The sequence below is a fragment of the Carcharodon carcharias genome, chromosome 17, assembly GCF_017639515.1.
Source record: "Carcharodon carcharias isolate sCarCar2 chromosome 17, sCarCar2.pri, whole genome shotgun sequence".
In the NCBI taxonomy this organism is placed as follows: Eukaryota; Metazoa; Chordata; class Chondrichthyes; order Lamniformes; family Lamnidae; genus Carcharodon; species Carcharodon carcharias.
Window position 1 is genome coordinate 66065601 of NC_054483.1, and position 24538 is coordinate 66090138.

General features: G+C 44.0%; 1 protein-coding gene across 1 annotated transcript in view; it reads left to right on the forward strand.

Annotated features, from left to right (window-relative positions):
* The first annotated feature begins 11677 nt into the window (after positions 1 to 11677).
* pdzd8 (PDZ domain containing 8) overlaps positions 11678 to 24538 on the forward strand; it is a 232257-nt gene continuing 219396 nt past the window's right edge. Inside the window, exon 1 of the mRNA XM_041210160.1 lies at positions 11678 to 12687. Within this exon, the coding sequence (XP_041066094.1) occupies positions 11846 to 12687 (842 nt within the window). The 5' untranslated portion in view covers positions 11678 to 11845. The remainder of the gene's footprint in view (positions 12688 to 24538) is intronic.

Sequence of the window (24538 nt, forward strand, 5' to 3'; positions counted from 1 at the left end):
TGCACCACATCACAGGAGTCACCACCTCTGCCACCTCCTCCCAGGCACGTTTTGTCATGTTATGGGGGGCTCCTCCTCCCGTCCTGGGGAACCAGCACCTCCCACCATGCTGTCACATCCTCGAGGAGGGCAGCAAGGCAGTCATCAGAAAAACAAGAGGCACACTGGCCCCCTGCCCTACCCTCTGGCCTGGCTTGCCCCGATGGTCCACCCTCCAGACTGGCCTGCCCTGATGTTCTACCCTCCGGACTTGCATAACTTCCTTTGCTCCTCTGCAGAGCCCTTAGCCCAACCATTGCGAGCCAGGCCTTCCTTTATACAGGCCGCTGAGTCGCCATTGAACCCAATGGGCTGAGTGTGCCCGTCGCTGCTGCCCACTCACTCTCGCTATGCACGGGAGTCGTAAAGTACGCTGGGCAGGCCTTAATTGGCCCGCCCACATAAAATGGTGGCGCGGACCCGATCGCGAGATCACCTGGACGCACTCCTGCTCCGCCCCCCTGCTGCTATCTAGATAATTCTGCCCATAATGTTTTTATTGCAACAGGGACAATCAGCACTAAGAAAGAACAATGCCAAAGAGTTGCATAGGAGAATAATAACAGTGTATCTGAATGGTCAAAAATGATGAGGATGGACAGTGAGCTACAGTCACAATGAACGGGATATTGATTGTGGATTTGACCAGAGCCATTTAAATGCTGTGGTCAAGATGGGAGCTAGACTGGACAGTTAGTAAAAGGAGAGTTGGAAAGGCTGAAGTATTGTCGTGAATAATGCACTCCAGGATATTGGAAAGAAAAGGAAGGGAGACTAGTGATAGTTGAAGCAAATGGAAAGTGAACTATCTTGAGAATAGGAGTGATAATAGTGATTTTGAAGTACCCATAGGAAATATACTAAATGTGGAAGATAAGGGGAGGAGAAATGACAGAATATAGTTTGAAGGAAAGTAGGGAGCACTGGCAGTTGAGGGGCATGTACAAGTGAGGCAGAAACAAAAGGCAACAGAGCCAATTGTGTTAGGGCTTCAGTTTTAGACACAACAACATCCATGAAGCCTTTTGTATTTTTGTTCTGTGATAATGAAGCTAGACCAGACGATTGGCAGCAGTAAAGAAATATTTGGAATTGCTTCTGGTGTTCAAGTTGAAGTGAGAAAAAAAACAGGGAGAATTAACAAGTCATGTCACGTATGCCTTGGTAAGTGAATAATCTTAAATTTTAGGTATGAAAACAGACATCTTATTTATAGAGTCACTTTAATTGAACATCATGAATAATCACAAATACCAATCATAGGCAATTGTTCCAGATAATTTATTACAATCCAAAAAATTATGTATCCCCTGCTTTCTTTGCACTATTTTGGGGATGTATTGGTAAAATATTATAGAGTCAGGTGTTCAATTAGGTAAAAACCACAATGCCGCTTGCAAAATATGTCGCTGTTTGTAGAGATGAACTAAAAAAGAACCAAGAAAAGAGATAGACTACAAGTAAAGTAAACTATAATCAAAATACATGTCAATTATCTGTCTACACTAGGTCACAATTGCTACTTCTGTGTCTAGTGCACCTACAGAATTGAACAAGAAACAGTATTGTCTGCAAATATTACAAGTACCAGTTTGCATTCTCAAGTACTGGAAATACAAAATACGCATTTCAAGAAATTGTGAGAAACTGTTATTTCTTTGAAACTAACTGAACATTTTACACTTCAGAGTGTAGCTATTTTATTTGTAACCAGTTTGCCCCAACTTTCCATCTTCAGGTTCAGAAGACTTATAATTTGGACACTGACAGTAAGTAAATCATTCATTAATATTCAAACAAGATCCTGTTCTTAATGATGGACCTGTTGAAGCAGTTATTAGAGTTAATATTTGATGTTGGGTGCAAATAAGTTCCATAAAATTAATTAGAATTTGAAAATTATGGCACAAATAAGCCAGGGAATATTGGAAAGGCTGGAGGGAACATGGAAAAACCTAGGGCTGAATCATCCCAGATTTGCACTAAGTGCAGTAGCGGACGTGAAAAACATTTTACCCATAGGCGGCAATGGCAGGTTTTCATGCTGTATTGTCTGCTTCCTACCTCATTAATTACGTAGCCACAGGAAACACGCAAACTTGCTGGCGGGCAGCCTCTGAATCGTCTGCGATGCTGTTACCTCACCATTTCCTCACGTCGGGCACCTTATCTAAATTACAGCCACATACACACATCTCAATGCTTGCAACCCAGGATTGCTGCAGTGAAAGCCAAGAAGAGTTCAGTGACCCATCATTGGAATGCCTTTTGGAGACCTGTTGTGATGTCCTCCACCTCCGCTCTGGCTGCAGCAGGCCCAGCAATCTCACCACTCTGGCTTGGGAGGTGGTGGCAGTGGTGGTCAATGCCAACACTGCACAGAAGAGGTTGAACATCCAGCGCAGAAAGAGGATGAATGATCTCATCCATGCTGCCAGGGTAAGACAACAACCTTATCACTCTAGACTCACACACTCACAAGGCCATCACATATTCACTAGCATCTCATTCACTACCAGCTCAAGTGACATCACCACGCACTCTCTCACATCTCTATCTGGCCTCATCTCCTCTGCAGACTGCCTCCTCAGCCCTCACCATCTTGAGACCGCTTGCACAGATCAAAATGTGCCCCCCTTCCCCAGTGCAGTAATCGCCCAGCAGCCTCTTTCCTTGCCTGAGGCCACTTCTCCTGCTTCCCCCAAACAAGACCTAGCCCCGCAGCCATTGAAAAGTCACCCCCCCGCCTACAGCTGGTCTGGTAGGTCGACACCTGCCCGTGAGCACCCCTGAAAGTGACGTGGTGGTGCCCGTGAAGCCTGGTGCTGATGACCGCGAGTGCTACCTGAAGTAAGGTAGGCGAACAAACCTTGAAGTCCCGAGTGCAGCGCACTTCGTTTATCTAAAGTTGTGAAACACTTTGGCATGCAATCACGCCGACGTGCCCGGTTGATCCAGTGTGGGAGGATGATTCTGGTGAGCAGGGCTTATAATGAGATGCTAAAATATTGAAATTATGTGTGGCGGTGGGAAATGCAGCCCGACGTTGACGGGGGGGGTGGGGGGGAGCAGATGATCCCAATCTGGATCCACAAAGTGTAAAACCAATTTTTGGCCTTCTTGCCATTTTGTCCACTCACGCCCGTCATGATGCCCACGGCCAATGAGACCAATTGATTCCATCCTTAGAAACTGAGACCAAACATACTGCATTGTTAAATCTATAAATTAACATTTAGCTTGATGTTAGTTTGGTTTAGTTGTAACATTCTTATCTCTAAACCAATAGATTGTTGGTTGTGCCTTCAGAGGAAACTCTGCATTATCAAATGAACTGAGACCCTCATTGCCTGTTACATACAATTTAGGAGCAGGAGTAGGCAATTTGGCCCCTTGAACCTGCTCTGCCATTCAATAAGATCATGGCTGATCTGATTGTGGCCTCAATTCCACATTCTGCTTACCTTCGATAACCTTTGATTTCCATGTTAGTCAAGAATCTGTTCTGGTGTTCCAGAGGATGCTAAAGATGTTAAATATCCCATGTCATTATTTGAAGATCAAGGAGTCCGTCATCACAGAATTCACCCCAACCTTGGTCCCTCATTCAAGACTACCAAAAAACAGATTAACTGGTTACGCATGTCTGTTATTTGTGGGACTTCACTGTGTGCAAAATAATTGCTGTAATCATCAATAGAACAGCTACTCCACTTCTAAGTAATATGTTGTATATGAAATACTTTGAAACATTTCTAAGAGATGTGATAAGGCACTATATAGATTGCTTGCTTTCTTTGTGAAACCAAGACTCTGCTAAAGAAACCTATTTATGTTGCATTACATGAGACCTATGGCACTTATACACTAGCAGCTAGTAACCTTATGATACCCTGGTTTCAACCACAACTTTATCATGTATGCTAACAAAGTAAACATGAGAACAGACAAGTGCTTTTAAAGAGGAAGTAAAATTATGCTCAAGCAAAATAATGGACAATAGCATGCTCTCTATCTAGAAATGTTTAAGCTTAGGCTTTTTTACTTATATTTATGTTTTAGTCACTAATAAACTAACAGGCTTACTTAAAGATCCCCTCTTTCAAATTGCTGTTACTGGTTTAAAATAATCAGTGTAAAACTACAGTTTCCAATCCAGGTAAAAGGACATAGGAAAAGAATGTTTAAAATCTAATTAAATGTTTCACTTCAATAAGCAATGAAAAATTTGCACTGATGTCATTGTTCCTGTAAAGAAGTCAAACAACTCCGTCTCTGAAGATGCAGTTAGACTATTAGAAAAGCAGATTCAACAGATGGCAGATGATGTTGTTGCTGACATGAACAAAGATCTGATGGCATAAACCAAAGAGCTCTTAGGATGAGCAAAATGGGAAGGATATGAAATGGACTGGAGATAAATAAAGACATTAAACAACCCTCTTTCCCAAAATTGGTTCCTCCTGCTGGGTACAGTTCCATAGTTACCGACTGCCATCTGCTTGTTTTTCCAGACACCATTCGTTGCCATGAGCACACGCATTCAAGCAACATCCAATTTCCGGGTTAAAAAAAAGGCATTATTCTCTTTTAAATAAACATTCTTTGGAGAAAAGAGTGTTCCCACTAAAGGAGCTTACATCTGATCAACCATAAAAGCAAAAAAAAATGCAGATGCTGGAAATCCAAAACAAAAACAAAAATACCTGGAAAAACTCAGCAGGTCTGGCAGCATCTGTGGAGAGGAGCACAGTTAACGTTTCGAGTCCGAATGACCCTTCAACAGAACAGACCATAAAGTTTGATTATAATCTACTGAACAGTATCCATGTTATTTCTAGGGTAAACACCAGGCCAATGGCATGATAGAATCTCTGCATTATAGCATTGTTCAAAATCAAGACAAGGGAGGATTTACAGGTCCCAGATAAGTCTGCCAGATGTATAACCGCAAATATATTTTTAAAAATTAAGTGATTAAAGTAGCTGCTAAGAAAGAAGTTGATCTGACTGAATTGCTCAAACATTGAAGTCTGCAGTGAGTCACATAGTAGTGTGTTACCTGATGGGGATCATAGACATTTTCTCAATTGATTTTTTGAGGAGAGAAGCAGAAATAAACTTCCCCCAAGAGAGAGCATTTCAATTTTAGTAATATGCCAGTCTTCAGCCAATTCAATTCACTCCATGTGATAACAAGAAATGGCTGAAGGCACTGGATACTGCAAAGGCTATGAGGCCTGACAACATTCTGCAATAGTACTGAAGACCTGTGCTGCAGAACTAACCATGAACCAAACTTTTTCAGTACAGCTACAACACTGGAATCTACCTGGAAACTTGCCCAGGTATGTCCTGTCCACAAAAAGTGGGACAAATCCAACCCAGTCAATTACCACCCATCAGTCTGCTCTCCATCATCAAAGTGATGGAAGGTGTCATCGACACTACTATCAAACAGCACTTGCATAACAATAACCTGCTCACTGATGCACAGCCTGGTTCCATCAGGGCCTTTCAGCTCCTGACCTCATTACAGCCTTAGTCTATATGAACAAAAGAGCTGAACTCAAGAGTGACTGCCCTTGTCATCTAGGCAGCATTTGACCAAGTATGGCACCAAAGACATTAGCAAATCTGCAGCCAATTAGAATTAAGAGAAACATAAATAAAAATACCTGGAAAAACTCAGCAGGTCTGACAGAATCTGCGGAGAGGAACACAGTTAATCTTTCGAGTCCGTATGACTCTTCAACAGAACTAAGGAAAAATAGATAAGAGGTGAAATATAAGCTGGTTTGGGGGGGTTGGTGTGTAGGACAGGTAGAGCTGGATAGAGGGCTAGTGATAGGTGGAGATAACCAAAAGATGTCATAGACAAAAGGACAAAGCGGTGTTGAAGCTGGTGATATTATCTAAGGAATGTGATAATAAAGGTACAGATAGCCCTGGTGGGGGTGGGTTGGGGGGAAGGGATCAAAATTGGCTAAAAGGCAGAGATAAAACAATGGATGGAAATACATTTAAAAATAATGGAAATAGGTGGGAAAAGAAAAATCTATATAAATTATTGGAAAAAAGGGGGATTGGAAAGGGGGTGGAAATGGAGGAGAGAATTTATGATCTAAAATTGTTGAACTCAATACTAAGTCTGGAAGGCTGTTAAGTGCCTAGTCGGAAGATGAGGTGCTGTTCCTCCAGCTTGCGATGAGCTTCACTGGAAGAATGCAGCAGACCAAGGACGGACACGTGGGCATGAGAGCAGGGTGGAGTGTTGAAATGGCAAGTGACATGGAGGTCTGGGTCATGCTTGAGGACAGACTGAAGGTGTTCCGCAAAGCGGTCACCCAGTCTGCGTTTGGTCTCTCCAATGTAGAGGAAATGTAGACTAAATTGAGGGAAGTGCAAGTGAAATGCTGCTTCACTTGAAAGGAGTGTTTGGGCCCTTGGACGGTGGGGAGAGGGGAAGTAAAGGGGCAGGTGTTGCACCTTCTGCAGTTGCATGGGAAGGTGCCGTGGGAGGGGTTTGAGGAGTAGGAGGTGATGGAGGAGTGGACCAGGGTGTCCTGGAGGGAACAATCCCTGTGGAATGCCACGGGGCGGGGGGGGGGGGTGGGGGGGGGGGGGGGGGGGGGGGGTGGTGGGTGAAGGGAAGATGTGTTTTGTGGTGGCATTATGCTGGAGTTGGCAGAAATGACAGAGGATGATCGTTTGAATGCAGAGGCTGGTGGGGTGATAAGTGAGGACAAGGGGGACCTTATCATGGTTCTGGGAGAGAGAGGAGGTATGAGGGTGGATGCGTGGGAGATGGGCTGGACACGGTTGAGGGTCCTGTCAACCACCGTGGGTGGAAAATCTTGGTTAAGGAAGAAGGAAGACTTGTCAGAGGAACTGTTTTTGAAAGTGGCATCATCAGAACAGATGCGACGGAGGTGAAGTAACTGAGAGAATGGGATAGAGTCCTTACAGGAAGCGGGGTGTGAGGAGCTGTAGTCGAGGTAGCTGTGGAAGTCGGTAGGCTTGTAATGGATATTGGTGGACAGTCTATCATCAGAAATTGAGACAGAGAGGTCAAGGAAGGGAAGGGAAGTTTCAGAGATGGACCATGTGAAAACGATGGAGGGGTGGAAATTGGAAGCAAAATTAATATATTTTTCCAGGTCCAGATGAGAGCATGAAGCAGCACTGAAGCAATCATTGATGTACCGGAGAAAGAGTTATGGGAGGGGGCCTGAGTAGGACTGGAACAAGGAATGTTTCACATACCCCATAAAGAGACAGGCATAACTGGGGCCCATGCAGGTACCCATAGCCACACCTTTTATTTGGAGGAAGTGAGACAAGTTTAAGGAGAAATTGTTCAGTAAGAGAACAAGTTCAGCCAGACGGAGGAGAGTAGTGGTGGATGGGGATTGTTCGGGCCTCTGTTCGAGGAAGAAACGGAGAACGATCAGACCATCCTGGTGGGGGATGGAGCTGTAGAGGGATTAGACGTCCATGGTGAAGAGGAGGCAATTAGGGCCAGGGTACTGGAAATTGTTGATATGATGTAGGGTGTCAGAGGAATCACAGATGAAAGTGGGAAGGGACTTGACAGGGGGAGAGAGAATGGAGTGAAGGTAACAAGCAATGAGTTCCGTGAGGCAGGAACAGGCTGACATGATCGGTCTGCCGGGACAATCCTTTTTGTGGATCTTGGGTAGGAGGTAGAAGCAGGTCATCTGAGGTTGGGAGACTATGAGGTTGGAAGCTGTGGAAGGAATATCTCCAGAGGAGATGAGGTCAGTAACAGTTCTGGAAACAATGGCTTGATGTTCAATGGTGGGGTCATGGTCCAGGAGGAGGTAGGAGGAAGTGTCTGCGAGTTGACGCTCAGCCTCTGCGAGGTAGAGGTCAGTGTGCCAGTGCACCACCCTTGTCAGCAGATTTGATGACAATGCCAGGGTTGGACCTGAGAGAATGGAGTGCAGCAAGTTCAGAGAGAGACAGGTTACAGTGGGTGAGAGGAGCAGAGAAATTGAGATGACTGATGTCACACCGACAGTTCTCAATGAAAAGATCAAGAGAAGGTAAGAATCCAGAGGGTCCAGATGGAGGGAGAATATTGGAGGTGGGTAAAAGGATCCATTGAACGGGGGTGGACTCCAGCCCAAAGAAGTGAGCACAGAGACGAAGGTGGCAGAAGAAGAGTTCAGCATCATGCAAGCCTAAAATTCATTGAGATGAGGGCGCAAGGGTATGAACCAAAGTCCTTTGCTGAGCACTGAATGTTCAGCATCAGAGAAGGAAAGGTCAGGGGATATGGTGACTACACGGCCGGGGCTGGGATTGGAAGACTGGATGGAGACAGAGGGATAGGCAGGGGTGGAGGGTCCTGGATGGGCGTTGGTGTTGATGAGTTGTTGGAGCTTGCGTTCCTTTGCACCTGAAAGAAAGAGACAAAGTTTCTTGTTGAGGCGTCGGATGAGGCGAAGAATAAAATTAATTTGGGGGCACGGACAGCTTAGAAATGGAGTGCAACAGTGCTGCTAGAGGGAGAGGTCAAGTGCGTTCATATGGTGGCACATGGCACTGAGTGTGGATTTCAGGATGTGACCAGAACAGCAGTCCGATGAGCATTGTATGTCCCAGAGATACCTGTAATCCTGGGTGGGTTTGAAACATGAGGGATGGAACTTCAGTTAAAATCCACGTGGGGTAAGTCGGAGACAGAGACAGTCATTGAGGAAGGAAATATGGCTGTGAAATCGAGTTTTAATAAGCACGTTGTCAAACACCAGGAGAGAAATGGAAAGCAATGAAGGTGAACAAGGCAAAAGAGAGAGATGGAAATCCTGTCAGAGAGAAGAGCAATACTTCGTCAAGTTAGGCAATCCTTGAAGAGAAGTGGCAATCAATTAATTTTGCTTTTATCTGAGCATTAAGGGAATACTCTCCATTGGTTGGAGTCATACCTAGCACAAAGGAAGATGGTTATGATTGTTGGAGGTCACTCATCTCTGTCCCAGGACATCATTGCATGAGTTCCTCAGGGTAGTGTCCTAAGCCCAAGCACCTTCAGTTGCTTCATCAACGATCTTCCCTCCATCATAAAATCAGAAGTGGGGATGTTCGCTGATGATTGCACAATGTGCAGCACCATTCGTGACTCTCAAATACTGGAGCAGTCCATGTCCAAATGCAGCAAGACCGGGACAATATCCAGGCAAGTTACATTCATGCCACACAAATGACTATCTCCAACGTGAGAGAATCTAACCATTTCCCCTTGACATTCAATGGCATTACCATTGCTGAATCCTCCACAATCAACATCCTAGGGGTTACCATTGAACAGAAACCTAACTGGACTAGCCATATAAATACTGTAGCTACAAGAGCAGGTCAGAGTCTGGGAATTCTGTGGCGAGTAACTTGCCTCCTGACTCCCCATAGCCTGTCCATCACCTACAATGTAGAAGTCAGGAGTGTGATGGAATATGTTCCATTTGCCTGGAAGATGCAGCTCCAATGTGCAAGAACATTTGACACCATCTAGGACAAAGTAGCCCATTTGATGGGCACCCCATCTAACTTCACTCCCTCCACCACTGGCACACATTGGTGGCAGTGTGTGCCACAAACAAGATGCACAGCAGCAGCATCTTCCAAACCTGCAACCTCTACCGCCTAGAAGCAGCAGATGCATGGGAACATTACAACTTGCAAGTTCCCCTCCACCCCACACAGCCTCCTGAGGGGGTGGGGAACGATACCACCGTTCTTTCATTGTCACTGGGTCAAAACTCTGGAACTCGCTTCCTAACAAAACTGTGGGTGTATCTATACATCATAGACTGCAACGTTTCAAGAAGGAGGCTCACCATCATTGCCTTCTCAAGGGCAACCAAGGATGGGCAATAAATGCTGACATGGCCAGCAATGCCCACATCTTGTGAAAGAATAAAAAAAGTTAACATATTTTTGATAACCTGCTGAAGAGTGTAATATGTATATTCTCCCTATAATTGTCTCTTGGGCCACTAGATAATAATGAAGAACAGGAACCCTGGGTGAAGGTTCCATTCCATGGACTGAAGGAAACTGAAGCTAAAAATAGCACCCTCACTGCGTTTACAAATTGGAGTGTCGCTGTCTAGATCACTCAGTATTACAAATGTGGTGCGTTTATCCAGTGGGTTAGCACATCATTTTTCAAATCTAATATTTAAGACAGGAAGAAGTTTCTGAAAGTATAAATTGAACACCAAAACATTTATTGAAATACGGGTGTTAAATAAAGTACATTCTAAAAGTCTGGAGAAACTCCCACACACAAATGTAAAAACATTGCAGGTTTCTTTGCCATAAACTGTACAGATTTAAACGAAGTCAATTTGGGGCCGTTTCCTTCGCTCTCGTCAACTTCCAAGGTGCATTCTGCAAAGTCCGCTTTGCAGCAACCCGAAAGCCGGTTGCAGTTTGGCAGCTGGGGAGTCGCTGTAGAGGAGGAGCTACAGTCCGCACAGTGCTGGAGATAGAGCTTATTCACAAGTGGCCATGTTAGAAAACTGCAGCACCGAGCAGTGCGGGGGTGGGACATTGCTACCATCCTGGGACCCTTCACAGATCGGTGCTGGTCACCGACGAAGGGGAATCTGTTTACTATCGGCATTCTCACACCTTTCTTAGCCTTTAATGGGATGGCTCAAAAAGTAACCGTGGCATTCTTTCCCTCTATTAAAAAGCAGGCTAAAGGAAGTGAGCAAAAAAAAACCAGAAGGTAGATTAAAGAACTCGCATAAGGATTCCAGTGTTCTTTTTCTGTGATTGTATCCATCAGGCGCTTATTGGGTGAAAACTCTGGACTGAAGTTGGCTGATGGCCGGCGGGGGGACGGAAGTGTGTGTGTGTGTGTGTGTGTGTGTGTTGGGGGGGGGGGGGGGTAATGGGGGTCCCACTATCCCGAGCTGAGGGTGAGGGGTGTGTGTGTGTGTGTGTGTGGGGGGGGGGGGGGGGGGTGGGAGGGGTGTGAGAGTGTGTGAGAGAGGGGTGGGGAGGGGGAGGGGTGTGTGTGTGAGAGGGGTGGGGAGGGGGGTGGTGTGTGAGAGGGATGGGGAGGGGGGTGGTGTGTGAGAGGGGAGGGGGGTGGTGTGTGAGAGGGGTGGGGAAGGGGGTGTGTGTGTGTGTGAGAGGGGTGGGGAGGTGTGTGTGTGTGTGTGAGGGGTGGGGAGGGGGGTGGTGTGTGAGAGGGGTGGGGAGGGGGGTGTGTGAGTGTGAGAGGGGTGGGGAGGGGGGTGTGTGTGAGGGGGGTGTGTGTGGGTGAGGGGTGGGTGGGGGGAGGGGGAGGGTATTTGTGTGTGGGGGGGTGTGTGGGGGAGGGGGGTGTCGGGGAGATGGAGGCAGGGGGTTGTTGGGGGGAGGGCGGTGTGGGGAGGGGGATGGGGGGGAGTGTGTGTGTGTGTGTGTGTGTGTGTGGTGGGGGGGGGGGGCGGCAGGGGAGAAGTGGGGGCTGTGAGGGGGAGGGGAGAGAGGGTCCCAATCTGCGAGCCAGGGGGGGTGGGGGTGTGTGGGCGGCCGCCGTGTTTGCGGCGGATGTGGGACGCGTTGCGCATGCACGCTGGGCCTGGGAAGGGGGAGGGGAGAGAGAGAGGGGGACTAGCAGAGAGGCTGCTCCTTTCATTGTGCTGCCGGCCGGTTGGGCCGGGCCGATGTAAACATGGAGCCGTGAGTAGAGCGGCAGCAGCTGGGCTGGGATGGAGGGGGAAGGAGCCGCAATGCAAAGGGAGGTGAGCGAATGAAGGATTAGAAGCGAGACCCCAGCAAGATGATTTATTTAATACTGCTGTCTGCTCTGGCGGGGGCTGTGTGTGTGCTGCTGCTGCAGATTCTGTTGCTGTATCGGAACAAACCGGAGCCGGTGCCCCGGCATGTGCAATATGTCAAGCCCGTGGTCGAGCCCTCGCTCCTGGATTATTTCAGCGGCGGGAAGGAGCCTCCGGCCTCCCCGGACTCGGCTTGCTCAGTGTCCGCCAGCGGCAGCAGGTCCGAGAGCTGCCACTTCCTCAACGCCATCTTTTTGTTTCTCTTTCGGGAGCTCCGAGATACCCCCATCGTCCGGCACTGGCTGACCAAGAAGATCAAAGTGGAGTTCGAGGAGTTGCTGCAGACCAAGACAGCGGGCCGCCTGCTGGAGGGGCTCAGCCTGCGGGATATCTCCCTGGGCAACGCGCTGCCCGTCTTCAAGAGCGCCAAATTACTGCAGCCCCCGGTGCCCGGGCCCGGCTCTGGCTCTGGCTCCGGCTCCGGCTCTCAGGAGGAGGAGGCCGCCGCCGGCCCTGCCGCTGCCGGAGTGCCCGAGGAACTCAACTTCGAGCTGGAGCTCGAGTACAACGGGGGCTTCCACCTGGCCATCGACGTGGACCTGGTCTTCGGCAAGTCGGCTTACCTCTTTGTCAAGATGAGGAGGGTGGTGGGCCGCCTGAGGCTGCAGTTCACCCGGCGTCCTTTCACCCACTGGTCCTTCGCCTTCATGGACGAGCCCTTCATCGACTTCGAGGTGAAGTCGCAGTTCGAGGGCCGGCCCATGCCCCAGCTCACCTCCATCATTGTCAACCAGCTTAAGAGGGTCATCAAGCGGAAACATACTTTGCCCAACTACAAGATCAGGTACAGTCAGTGGCAGACTGCTTAAACAGTGTTTTTTGTGGCTATTCTAGCTGCAACTTTCTGCAGTACCCAAATCATAATTAATGGAGCCTTACTGCATCGTGCTGCGAGCACCCTTAGTCATCTCTTGGCACAGTATTAAATTACGGATGGTATTTTTTTTTCCAGGCTTGTATACAGAATTTTAAAAATTCATTCCTGGGATGTGAGTGTTGCTGGCTAGGCCAGCATTTGTTGCCCATGCCTAATTGCCCATGAGAAGGTGGTGGTGAGCCGCCTTCTTGATCCGCTGCAGTCCATGTCGGTATGCTCGTGGTGCTGTTAGGAAGAGAGTTTCAAGATATTGACTTAGTGACAGTGAAGGATGGTGATACAGTTCCAAGTCAGGGTAGTGTGTGATTTGGGGAACTTGCAGGGGTGGTGTTGTTCCCAGTATCTGCTGCCCTTGTACTTCTAGCTGGTAGAGGTCACGGGTTTGGAAGGTGCTGTCAAAGCAGCCTTGACGAGTTGCTGCAATGCATTTTGTAGATAGTTGCAACATGTGTACTGTGTGCCTGTGATGGAGGGAGTAAATGTTCAAGGTGGCGGATGGAGTGATGACCAAGCAGACTGCTTTGTAGTCATTTTTTAAAAATTCTTTGGGATGTGGGCATTGCTGGCAAGGCCAGCATGTGCTGTTCATCCATAATTGCCCTTGAACTGAATTGCTTCTTAGGACATTTTAGAGGGCAGTGAAGAGTCAATCACATTGCTGTGGATCTGGAGTCACATAGGCCAGACCAGGCAAAGATGGCAGATTTCCTCCCCTACAGCACATGAACCAGATGGGCTTTTAGGACAATCCGTGATAGTTTCACGGTCGCCATTACCGTGAGACTAGCTTTCAATTCCAGTTGTTGGGTGGGATTTGAACCTGCCTCCCAGAGCAGTAGCCTGGGCTCCTGGATTATTAGTCCAATTACATAACCACTACGTCACTGTCTTCCCAGTCGAGCTTCTTGATATTGAGGAACAGCTCAGGATGAAGGCAACCAACTGCATCTCTTATAAAGCAGCAGGCCTATCCCTATGACGTGCGCTATGGCTCATAACCACTTTACAGGGATGCCACATTTTGTTGTATAACTTGTAAATCAAGGATGCTATCACTATCAGCTAGCCTGTCTAAACAGTTCACCTTACTTGGGGAGCTTTACTGGAATCATTTCCTAGTACTGGCATTCAACACACTGCACCTTGGAAGTTGAAATTGCCTTATGCATGAGGCAGACCAGATAGGGTCTAGGTAGATTGTTTTATTATTCACTTTTTAATCACACTGGCAGAGAGTGCGGGAGAGTGGAGTGATGGTGACACCTCTTTGTTCTTTTGTCTGTGACATCTTTTGGTTATCCTATCACTGCTTGCTTATCCCAACAACAACAACAACCCCCCCACCCCCCACCCCACCCCACCCAAACCAGCTTATATTTCACCCTTTTCCTATTTTTACTTAGTTCTGTTGAAGGGTCATGAGGACTTGAAATGTCAAGTATACTCTTCTCCGCCGATGCTGCCAGACCTGCTGAGTTTTTCCCGGTATTTCTGTTTCTGTTTTTGTTTTGTGAAGAGAGAAACTTGGTAGAGAGAGTTAGTAGCCTTATTGTTCATTCTGTTTAAACAGTGAAACACTGTGGGTGGCAATAAACAAAGCAAATAAGATGCTGGATTGTATTGCTGAAAAAGCTTGAGCTTCAATCCTCTGGAGGTTATGTTGAATTTGCAACGTGCCCTGGTCAGACTGTACCTGCATTGCTGTATAAGGTTCTGGTCTCCATGGCATGAACGACTCATTCTGATTCTAGGGCCACTAAAGAGAAGAGGAAGGATTCTGATCCTTGGTGTGAAGCAGCAGGGCTGCAGGAAACTACTCAATAAATTAGGGCTGTTTAGCCTTGAAAATTATATCTGAGGGGAGCTTATACATTGAGAAAAAAAAATTAATTTGAAACAATACTGTCAGACAAGATGAGAGAACACAGTTTCACGACTGTGAAGGACAAGTTTAATCAGACATCAGGAAATAATTCTTTACAATAGACAGCTGGAATAGGATGCCAGGAAGGCTGGTTGCAGCCAGACGAGGAGTAATTTAATAAACAAATAGATGTTGCAATTGGAGGATTGCTGGTGAGATTAGATCAACAGTAGTTTGAAGGGCTTTCATCTCAACTTTCTTGTGACTTTGACTTCACTCTCACAAGTGAAACATTCCTCAGTGCAGCACCGAAGCGCTGTGTTTTCATATATGGTGCTCTGATACTCTTTTTAAAATCAACCTCCCATTGGGACTGAATGGTGCAGTGGGACATTTACTAGGATCTGGGTTCAGATCCAGTCCTGACTAAAGCTGTAAAGTTCTGACGAGATCCAGACTTAAAATAGTACAAACTAAAGATAATTTGATGGTATTTTATAATACTACATTTTCAATGAATGGCATGCACTCTTGGACGTGACCTTTCTGTGACATAGTCATACCTGCACCTGCACACTTCTGTCACTAGGGAGAGCTTCAGAAGGGGTAGATTCTCATATTTAGACCTGTGGCATCACTAATGCATCCCCAGGAGAAATTCAGCTTGTCTGGGCTTGCAGTGGGGAAAGCTCTGGGAGATCCATTGCTTTTCAATAAATCAAAAACCTTGCTCAAAGGCCATGGGTTATTGGTGCTTGAAATGAAAAAAAACACACTGGCGTATTAGAGGGTGCTATTCCCAGGTTACAACTGAAATCCATTAATTGGTGGACTCGTAGATGTATTAAAGCACAGGTGGTGCTTGATTCTGATATTGGAAGCCCAAAATGTAAGCTATTTCTTTTCCCAGAAAACGTAAACACTTTATATGGGAGGGATTTGATCTTTGGCAGGAAAGCTAAAAGGGAAATAGTGAGTGGACATGCTGCTTTACACTCTGCCCGATGTTCCTTTCAAAGAAAATTGGGTCGAGTGTAAAAATAGGTTGTCGATTCACTTTTGCCCATTTTTTACTAATTCTTAAGAGAGATTTCACCCCCTCTATATTTCAAGTAGTTTCTATTGAACTTTTAGCTTTTTAGCTTTTGATTACTCCTACCTTAATTTCTAATTGGGCAGCTTGCAACATGCTCTCTCCCAAATCTATTATTCCAGTGAGAACAGATTGAATGTCTTTTGTTCATTTATTGTCAATCAAGAATCTTAATCCGAGAGCCATATTCATTATTTTCCCACTGTTTCTCTTGTAACTATGAAGAGCACGACTGGGTACATTCTTACTGATGTGGCTTCACCAGTGCTTCACTGAGTGTTCACTTAGTTTCCTTGGAGACTTAAAATTTTTCATAAATACTGAGTATCCTATTTGCCCTGGCAACTGTCCTTGTACAATGTGACAATATATTTTGTTTATTTGGCTAACATTCTTTTTCTGGTCCATCTAATGTAACAATATGCCCTTTGTTTTGTGATTTCCTTTCTTTTCAGCACCAGTGGCAGTTACTTTACTTCTCAATGCTAACATCATTTGCCAAAATACTCAGATTTTTTGATATTCAAGTTTTGTCCCCATTCCATAGTAAGTTAATTAGATAGCAGAATACTATCAACTTCAAATTTAGTTGTTTTATTTACAAGGCCCTCATCAAGGCTAAGAAGCAATATTGAGGTCCTAGTATCAACCTCTTGTCGCTGTTTTCCAAATTGAGCTATTATTGTTGATAACTTTGCACTTTACTTGCTGTTCAGTAGCCAATCTACCACTCCCTCATCTAACCCCGAAGCTTTCACTTTAACCATGTATCTCATGGGATGCTTCCTGAAAAACCAAGATATTGCATCAATCATATCATTGTCCCTGCAGCTCTTTTGCAGTTTTAAACCATTTTAGTGAGTTTTTTGCACATGACCTGCTGTTCATAGGTACAGATATTTTACTATGTCTATGTCAAGATTGGATTATAAACATATTTTCCATAGCCTGGTCCCAGGAGAAAATGTATTCAAATAGAAAATAAAATCAACAATTAAAATAAGTAAAAGGCAAGTGGGGATTTGCTTTTTTTTAGCAACCCTAAAAGGCGATTCAGTTTTGAGAGAGTAAGAGCTCCTGCTTTTCCACTCAGTTCAAACACCGCTCTCATATTTTATGTTTATAAGTACAAGAAACATAATTTCTCCTGAAGCATTATTTTTAATATGAGTCAACTTGCAGCACTGCTTGGAGTAAACGGTCCAATCCACTTTGCCCTAATTTCCATTCTCTGTCTTAAGGTGAGGTGCAGATATCATACTGGGTTTATCACGCCTCTGTACAAAGGCACGGCCTTCGAGCAGGCATGGTGGGTGGGCAGGAAGCACTGCTGAAATTTCCTGTGGTTCCTCATGTTAAAAATAGCCAAGTGCATCAGGAGTACTTCTCTATTTCATTTTTACTTATTCCCTCCAGAAGTTGGCAATTAATGTATTTTTAGAATTTATTGAAATGTATCCACTTCATGATTAAATGTTGCAGAAATGCAATACTAATAATTCTGTCATGATGAAATAAAACCCCCTGCCAGAGACATGTTTCTTTAAAATTTGCACATAGTTCAGAATGAAAAGTTAAGCATAATTGTTTGCTTGGCATGGAAAGAGTGCTGGCTGCTTTGACATGCATCATCTAATCATGAATCCAAGCTGTTTCTTCATTGAAGCATTACTGATTAAGCAACTTAGCTCATAGGCCAAGGAAAATATTAGTCCAGTTTAAACATTACAAACCTTCTCTTTGATTGAAACCTTTTTGAGTGAACCCATTCCATACTCTTTCTGTCGAGAAGGAAAAGTGGTAAGTAGTAACATACGTACCTAAGGATTATTGTACACAGCTTGTAATTGAGAGCAAATGTAAATAATAAATGAGTGCAAGACTGAAAAGACTAAACTAGTTGGTTATTCATCTGTGACAGTTCTAACATTTGAATGGTTAGCGATCTTGGGATGTTTCGTTTTACAATTGGTTGACTCCAGTATTTGAAATCTGAACTGTGCAGTTTGCAAGTGGAGGTTCAATTTGATGATCAGGGATTAGATTGAATTACTCTACATAGATCTGCGTCGACTGGATGGGCCAAATGTCACTATGAATTTATCATTTGACACTCATTAGAACTTAAGAAATAGAAGAAGGAGTAGGCCATCTAGCTCCTCGAGCCTTCTCCACCATTCAATATGATCATGGCTGACCTTCTGCGTCAACTACACTTTCCTGCCTACTTCCCATGTTCCTTGATTTTCCTGAAAAATGTTTCAGATGAGAGAGTAGAAATTAGTTCCTTACTTACGCTTCCAGTTTTACATTGTGTGGTCTGTGGAGTCAAGTTTTAATACCTGGCAGAAAAAGTGTTCTTTTTCTTTAAAATTAATCTTGCACCAGATATGGTGCAACTCAGCTCCTGCCCCACATCATTCTTGTGACCCCATAAATCAAATTATTGCCCCAAACTTTGTCTTCACCTGATATTGCAATATTGAACCATGTAAACCCCAGCTCAAATCCTGTCTTTACTGTTGATGCAGACAAAAAGGCAGCACAAATTTAAAATAAAATGTTTGGGCTCAATTTCCCTTCATCTGTGCTCAGCTAGAGACCCACGTGATCCTCTGTCGATGCTAATTTGACAGTTGTTGTCAATCTTTGCTTGTGTGGTTCTATTTCACACTGTATATTCAAACTACTTAACACCTAAAATAAATGGGGCAGTGATTGAATATAATTTTTAGGTCACAAATGTATTGCCACTTTTATTTCAATCCTTTGTGATAATGCAACAGTTATGGTACAACTCTAGATTCTGCTCCCAATTGACACCAGCATGAAATGCTGAAGCGGCAATCTACATGTACTTCTTTCAAGCTAGTGTATTGTATTCGCTGCTGACAATATGGTCTCCACTACATTGGGGAGACCAGACGCAGGTTAGGTGACCACTTTGCAGAACACCTCCGTTCAGTCTGCAAGCATGATCCACAGTTTCCAGTGGCCTGCCATTTTAATTTTGTACCTTGCTCTCACGCCGACATCTCTGTCCTTGGCCTGCTGCACTGTTCCAATGAAGCTCGACATAAACTTAAGGAACAGCACCTCATCTGTCAATTAGGCACTTTACAACCTTCAGGACTCGACATTGACTTCAACAGTTTCAGACCGTAATCTTGGTGCCTGTTTTGTTTCCTTTATTTTGCATGTTTTGATTTTTCTCTTTTGCTTGCAGAGAGCAGCATACCTGCTCTAGGCACATCTTTTGTTTCTTTATTTCTTTCCCATCATCATTCCCTTTGGCCCTTGAAGACTGACTATCTTTACTGTCATTCAGTGTCTCCTGCCTTACACCCTATCACAGACCTTCTGTTTGTCCTTGTCCTACTCACCACTAGCTCACAACCAATTTTATCTAACTTTTCCCAGTTCTGATGAAAGGCCTGAAATGTTAACTCTGTTTCACTCCACAGATGCTGCCATAACCTGCTGAGCATTTCCAGTGTTTTCTGTTTATACTTGAAATAGTGCAAACCTGGTTATGTCACAATGCTTGAGTTTGATACCACAGAGCACTGTAAAACTTAGTTTAAATATGCTCATGGCAGTCCCATGGATCTCCTGGTCATCTTGTAAATGAAGACAGTGTTAATTTAAATGCTTTGGGAGTACAGATGGTGCTGCTATCAAAACATTTAAAATGTAACAGCTTGCAATGAAGCTCTGAGGCCACTAAGTAGTAACAGTATAGACAGTTTTACAAATTGTGAAGCAGCCACTGTAACATGTGCATAACTAACATCAATTGTGCCATTTTACAAGGTCACTTGTATGTATCGTATGCAATGGGTTCTCTGTTTGTCTGTGTTTTCTAATCTTTCCACTTTTCGTTTGGCATACATTCTTATCTTGCAATTTTTTCTACATGAGAGGCACAATATAAATGCAACCTGTTGTGTAAATAATAAAGCTTCATTCTATCACTTGCTGCGGTGGGGAATGGAGGGAAGGAAGAAATATTTTGTCATGATGCCGCAACCATCATGGAATGGGGCAAGCTCCATGGATCCTGCTCATTGTCGAATGTACTTATCATTGATTGAAATTCAGTCCAATTTATAGGTGCTTATTATTAGCCTTCACAAGTCTTACTCTATTTGAATAGTACTCAATATCTTTAGAGACATTTGTTTTAAATGTTTGGGAAGTTTTATTTCCACTCATTGTGAAGAGCACAGGGTGAAATGGGAATGGGTCTTGCTGTGAGTTAAGACATGGGCAGCTGGGCTTTGGATGAGCTCAAGTTTATTGAGGTTAGAATTTGGGAGACCAGTCAGGACTGCATTGCAATAGTCAAATCTAGAGGTAATAAAGGCAAAGGTATGAATGAGGGTTTCAGCATCAGAAGAGCTCAGATGTAGTAGAGGGTGGTGGTGTGTGAAATTGGGAAATGTTATGGTGGTGGAAGTAGGTGGTCTTCAATGGTATGCATATGAGGTTGGGAGCTCATCGTGGGATCAAATATGACACCAAAGTTGCAAACAACTTGACTTTGTGATTGCTTGATGCAGCTGCTGGGTGCCTGAAATGGTGATTTTTGTATTCTTCATGGCTTGCATTCATCATCTTGGCATTTACCAGGGATGAGGAGGAATAGAGATTCTTAAAGAGGATATAGAATTACGATTAATTATGCAGAATAAAACAACAATCAGAAAAAAAATCAATTGTGAGGGAGAGGTACTTCAAATTATTCTATAGAATGTATTCCAACAGTTTTCACTGTTCAGTAAATAAGAACTTACAATTTTAAAGCTATAGCTCCTGTCAAACTGACTAGATGAGATATGGTTTCAATATTAGAAATTGTTTCCATTACAGCTGTTCGACCTAAAACATTTCATGTTTCTGCTATACCTATGATAGCTTCAATGGTTTGGTTGAACAGGCGGAAAATGTTAAATGGAATTCAATCTGGAGAAGAGTGAGGTAATGCATTTGGGGAGAGCAAACAAAGCAAGGGAATACTCAATAATGGGAAGTTATTGAGAGAGATTGAGGAAGTGAGAGACCTTAGAGTGCATGTCCACAGGTCCTTGAAGGTGGAAGGCCAGGTGGACAAGGTGGTCAAGAAAGCATATGGAATACTTACCTTTATTGGGCGAGGTATTGAATACAAAAGCAGGGATGTAATGATGGAACTGTATGAAATGCTGGGTTAGGCCACAGCTGGAATTTTGTGTACAGTTCTCATCACCACATTACAGGAAGGACATAATTGCTCTGGAGAGAGTGAATAGGAGATTTACAAGAATGCTGCCTGGGCTTGAAAATTGCAGCTACGAGGTGAGATTGGATAGGTTAGGGTAGTTTTCCTTTGAACAGAGGAGGCTAGGGGGGGTGACCTGATTGAGGTGTACAAAATTATGAGGGGTCTAGATAGAGTAGACCGGAAAGATTTGTTTCCCCTAGCTGAGGGGTCAATTTCTAGGGTGCATAGATTTAAGTTGATTGTTAGGAGGATTAGAAGGGACATGAGGAAAAACTTTTTCACCCAGAGGGTAGTGGGTGTCAGGAATTCACTGCCTAAGTTGGTGGTTGAGGCTGAAATGCTCAACTCATTTAAAAAGGTATCTGGATCTGCTTCTGAAGTGCTGTAACCTGCAAGGCTATATACCAAGTGCTAGAAAGTGTGATTAAAATGAGCGGCTAGTTTCTTTTTTCTCTATTTGGCCGGCGCAGACATGATGGGCTGAATGGCCTTTTTCTGTGCCAAAACTTTTCTATCAGAAACTTAACTAGACCTGCTGCATAAACGTTGTGGCCACAAGAACAGGTCAGAGGCTGGACATTCTGCAACAAGTAATTAACCACCTGACTCCCCAAACCTTTTATCACTTCCAAGGCACAAGTCAGGAATGTGTTGGAACACGCTCTACTTTCCTAGGTGAATGCAACTCCAACAACACTCAAGGAGCTCAACGACATCTAGGGAAAAGCAGCCCATTTGATTGGCACCACGTCCACCACCTTAAATATTGGCCTACCTTCGCTGGTCAATACATATATGGGATTCTTACAGTTCCACAGGCTATAAAATTGGCCTTATTGGCAACCTCGTAAATAAGGCTCAAGCCATTTGCTCACCATGCACGCTTGATGCTGAAATAGGATGCATCGACACTACCCTGAGCAGGTTATTTCATGTTGTATATCGCGCAAACTCATGAACAGGCCCAAGGCTGTCACTTTCAGCCCTGAAAAGTGCCCGGTTTACCTCAGCTTACCCTGGAAGGGCAAGGTATCTCAAAAATTTGAACAGATGAAGCTAGCTGTTTCACACTGCTACTATGCAGTCACAACACGAGTGGTATTCACAACTAAAGGATACTGCCATCAAGCCAAAAAGATGCTCTGCCTATCACAAAAATGAGCAATGTGGTGTCTGAATTTCAGTGCCATTGTGATGCTAGGTATGTAGGCCGTACATCTCAAAGACTTGCTTTTCAAACAGCATGTGCCTTTCGCTGTTCGCAGTGGACAAAGTACAGACCGTACCCAACCAGCCCATGTTTGCAAAACCCAAAACACAGTACCTGACATTAGACGTGATTCCGCGATTGGACCACATTTGCTAAATAATCCTTGGTGTGCTAAAAATTACCCTGACAACCAAATTAAGATTGTTAGTCGGGCTCGCTGTGTGGCACATTTGCATTTACTGGAAGCTAATACACAGGGCCCTATTCTTTGCAGACAGAAGGAACGTGTACATACATTGCGCCTGTTTTACCTAAACAAAATAAGTGATGGCCATTTGCTGATTCATTCCTCAGGTCAATGCCTTGACCAATCAGAGTCAAGCTACCTGGTTTAAATTTCAAACAATGCTTGGCGGTTAACTGTCAGTCACCATTAACTGGTGCATTCTCCATGGCATTGCCTCTACCGATCCAAATCCACTTGCCAACCAATCAATGCTCTCTCCTCATGCGGCTGAAAGTTGATGTTTCCCCTGACATTGGTATTCTTGCAATTGTCCTGATGAGTGCAAGACAAAAGCTTTGACAGAATGTCTTTTTTCAGTGACACCATATTAGTGAAAGGGTTTTTCTCCTTTAGGTGAATAGTATCCCATAATATAGATGACCCTGTTTGTGGAAATGGAAAGCATAGGATGTATTTCAGAAGTTCAGAAGGCCATGTAACTTATTTAAGCCTTTGCTCATATTAGTGGGATTTTCACTTAGACAATTTATCTGTATCTCATTTTTCTTCTGAATTACTCAACTTGTTAATATATCCAAGTAAAAATTTGCCATTTTGAAAATTGAGGAACATTGGGCGTGTTTGCTGCTGATAATTACAAGAGTTGAGTACTACTCCGTGATTAAAGTGAGCTTCAATTCTTCTCTCTCAAAAAGTAAGGGTTACCATCATTAAAATGTCCTAAGCAGCAATGAACACTTCATTCAAGGAGCTGTATTGGGCCAAAGTAGATTGGATTAGAGCAATAAGTCATGTAGCTAAATTGAAATGATTGAAGTGCTATATAAATCTAAATTGAACAACTGTATGAATTGTAAAACTAACAGACCTCATTAGTTCTGACAAACATCTGAACTCTGATTAGTTACGAAGTACAAAAAAACCCAAGTGCTTCATATCCTATATGTTCTATTTTATGTAAAGTATTTTTTTCTATCTCAGAACTGCTATTGGAGGGTGCAGTGCTGAGTTAGTACTAAATATGTAGCCCCAAACTTAGCCTTAGATTAGAAAAAGAATGCTCTGTGATCATTTTGTGATGTTTTTGGTAGCGCACGACCTACCAGGCCTGCTGCACTTTGTTTTTGGGGTTAGTTGTTTTGACAGATGATGACACTGAGCCGTGATGAACTCCTTGTATTACAGGACCATGTCAGCTAGAACAGTTATAATACGCTGTGCTGCTAGTGTTGTGGAATTCATCCCGTGTATCCTTCAGGTTTATTTTGAAGAGGGTCAGTATGAGTCAGTGATGTGAAAATGCATTTCAACCTCTCATGTAGCTGGGGATAGTGGTATCATATGGCTAATGTTCTCTGTTTAGATCTGGTATTATAGCTTCCAGACGAATAGCTGTTCACATCTCTTGAAGTGGTGATGGCAGAACTATCTTATTTGAATTACAGTGCTCCTGCAAAGCTCAGGGCTGCCAACAGAGGCAATGTTGGAGGTTGTGGTGGTGTGGAAGTCAGTACAGTCCATTATTTATCAATTGTGTTTTAATAACATTAGGAATCTGATTGAAAATGCCCTCTTGTTTTACTGGAGTAAAATTATAAAATGAAAGCACTGGAGGAATGAGTAATGTGACTATAAATATGATGAAATCTAGACTTTAAAAGATGTATTTGAGGTGGGGAAAAACGATACAGGGAGTACAATTAAAATAAAACAGCTCATTTTAAATTGCAAACACTGGCAGCATCAATAAGGGAATTTGTGCCCCAACGTAAAAGGATGCTATTCCGAGAGTCATTCATCTTGATTGCTTCAGCCAGTGTTGTTTGAACACAGTAATTCATATTGATGGCCCTGTTACAATAACATGAAACCACTTTCTTTCCTCTGATAGTATTAATACTCACTACCTGTTCAGAAATAAGAAGGAAGATAAAAGAACATTCAACTCATTACAGCATTTTCTATTTCAGAAGGGGCACTCATAGTGGGATTCAACAACAGTAGCTTACATTTATATAATGCCTTTAACATAGTAAAAAGGGCCAAAGCGCTTCACAGTATTATCTGAGCCAGTTAAGAAG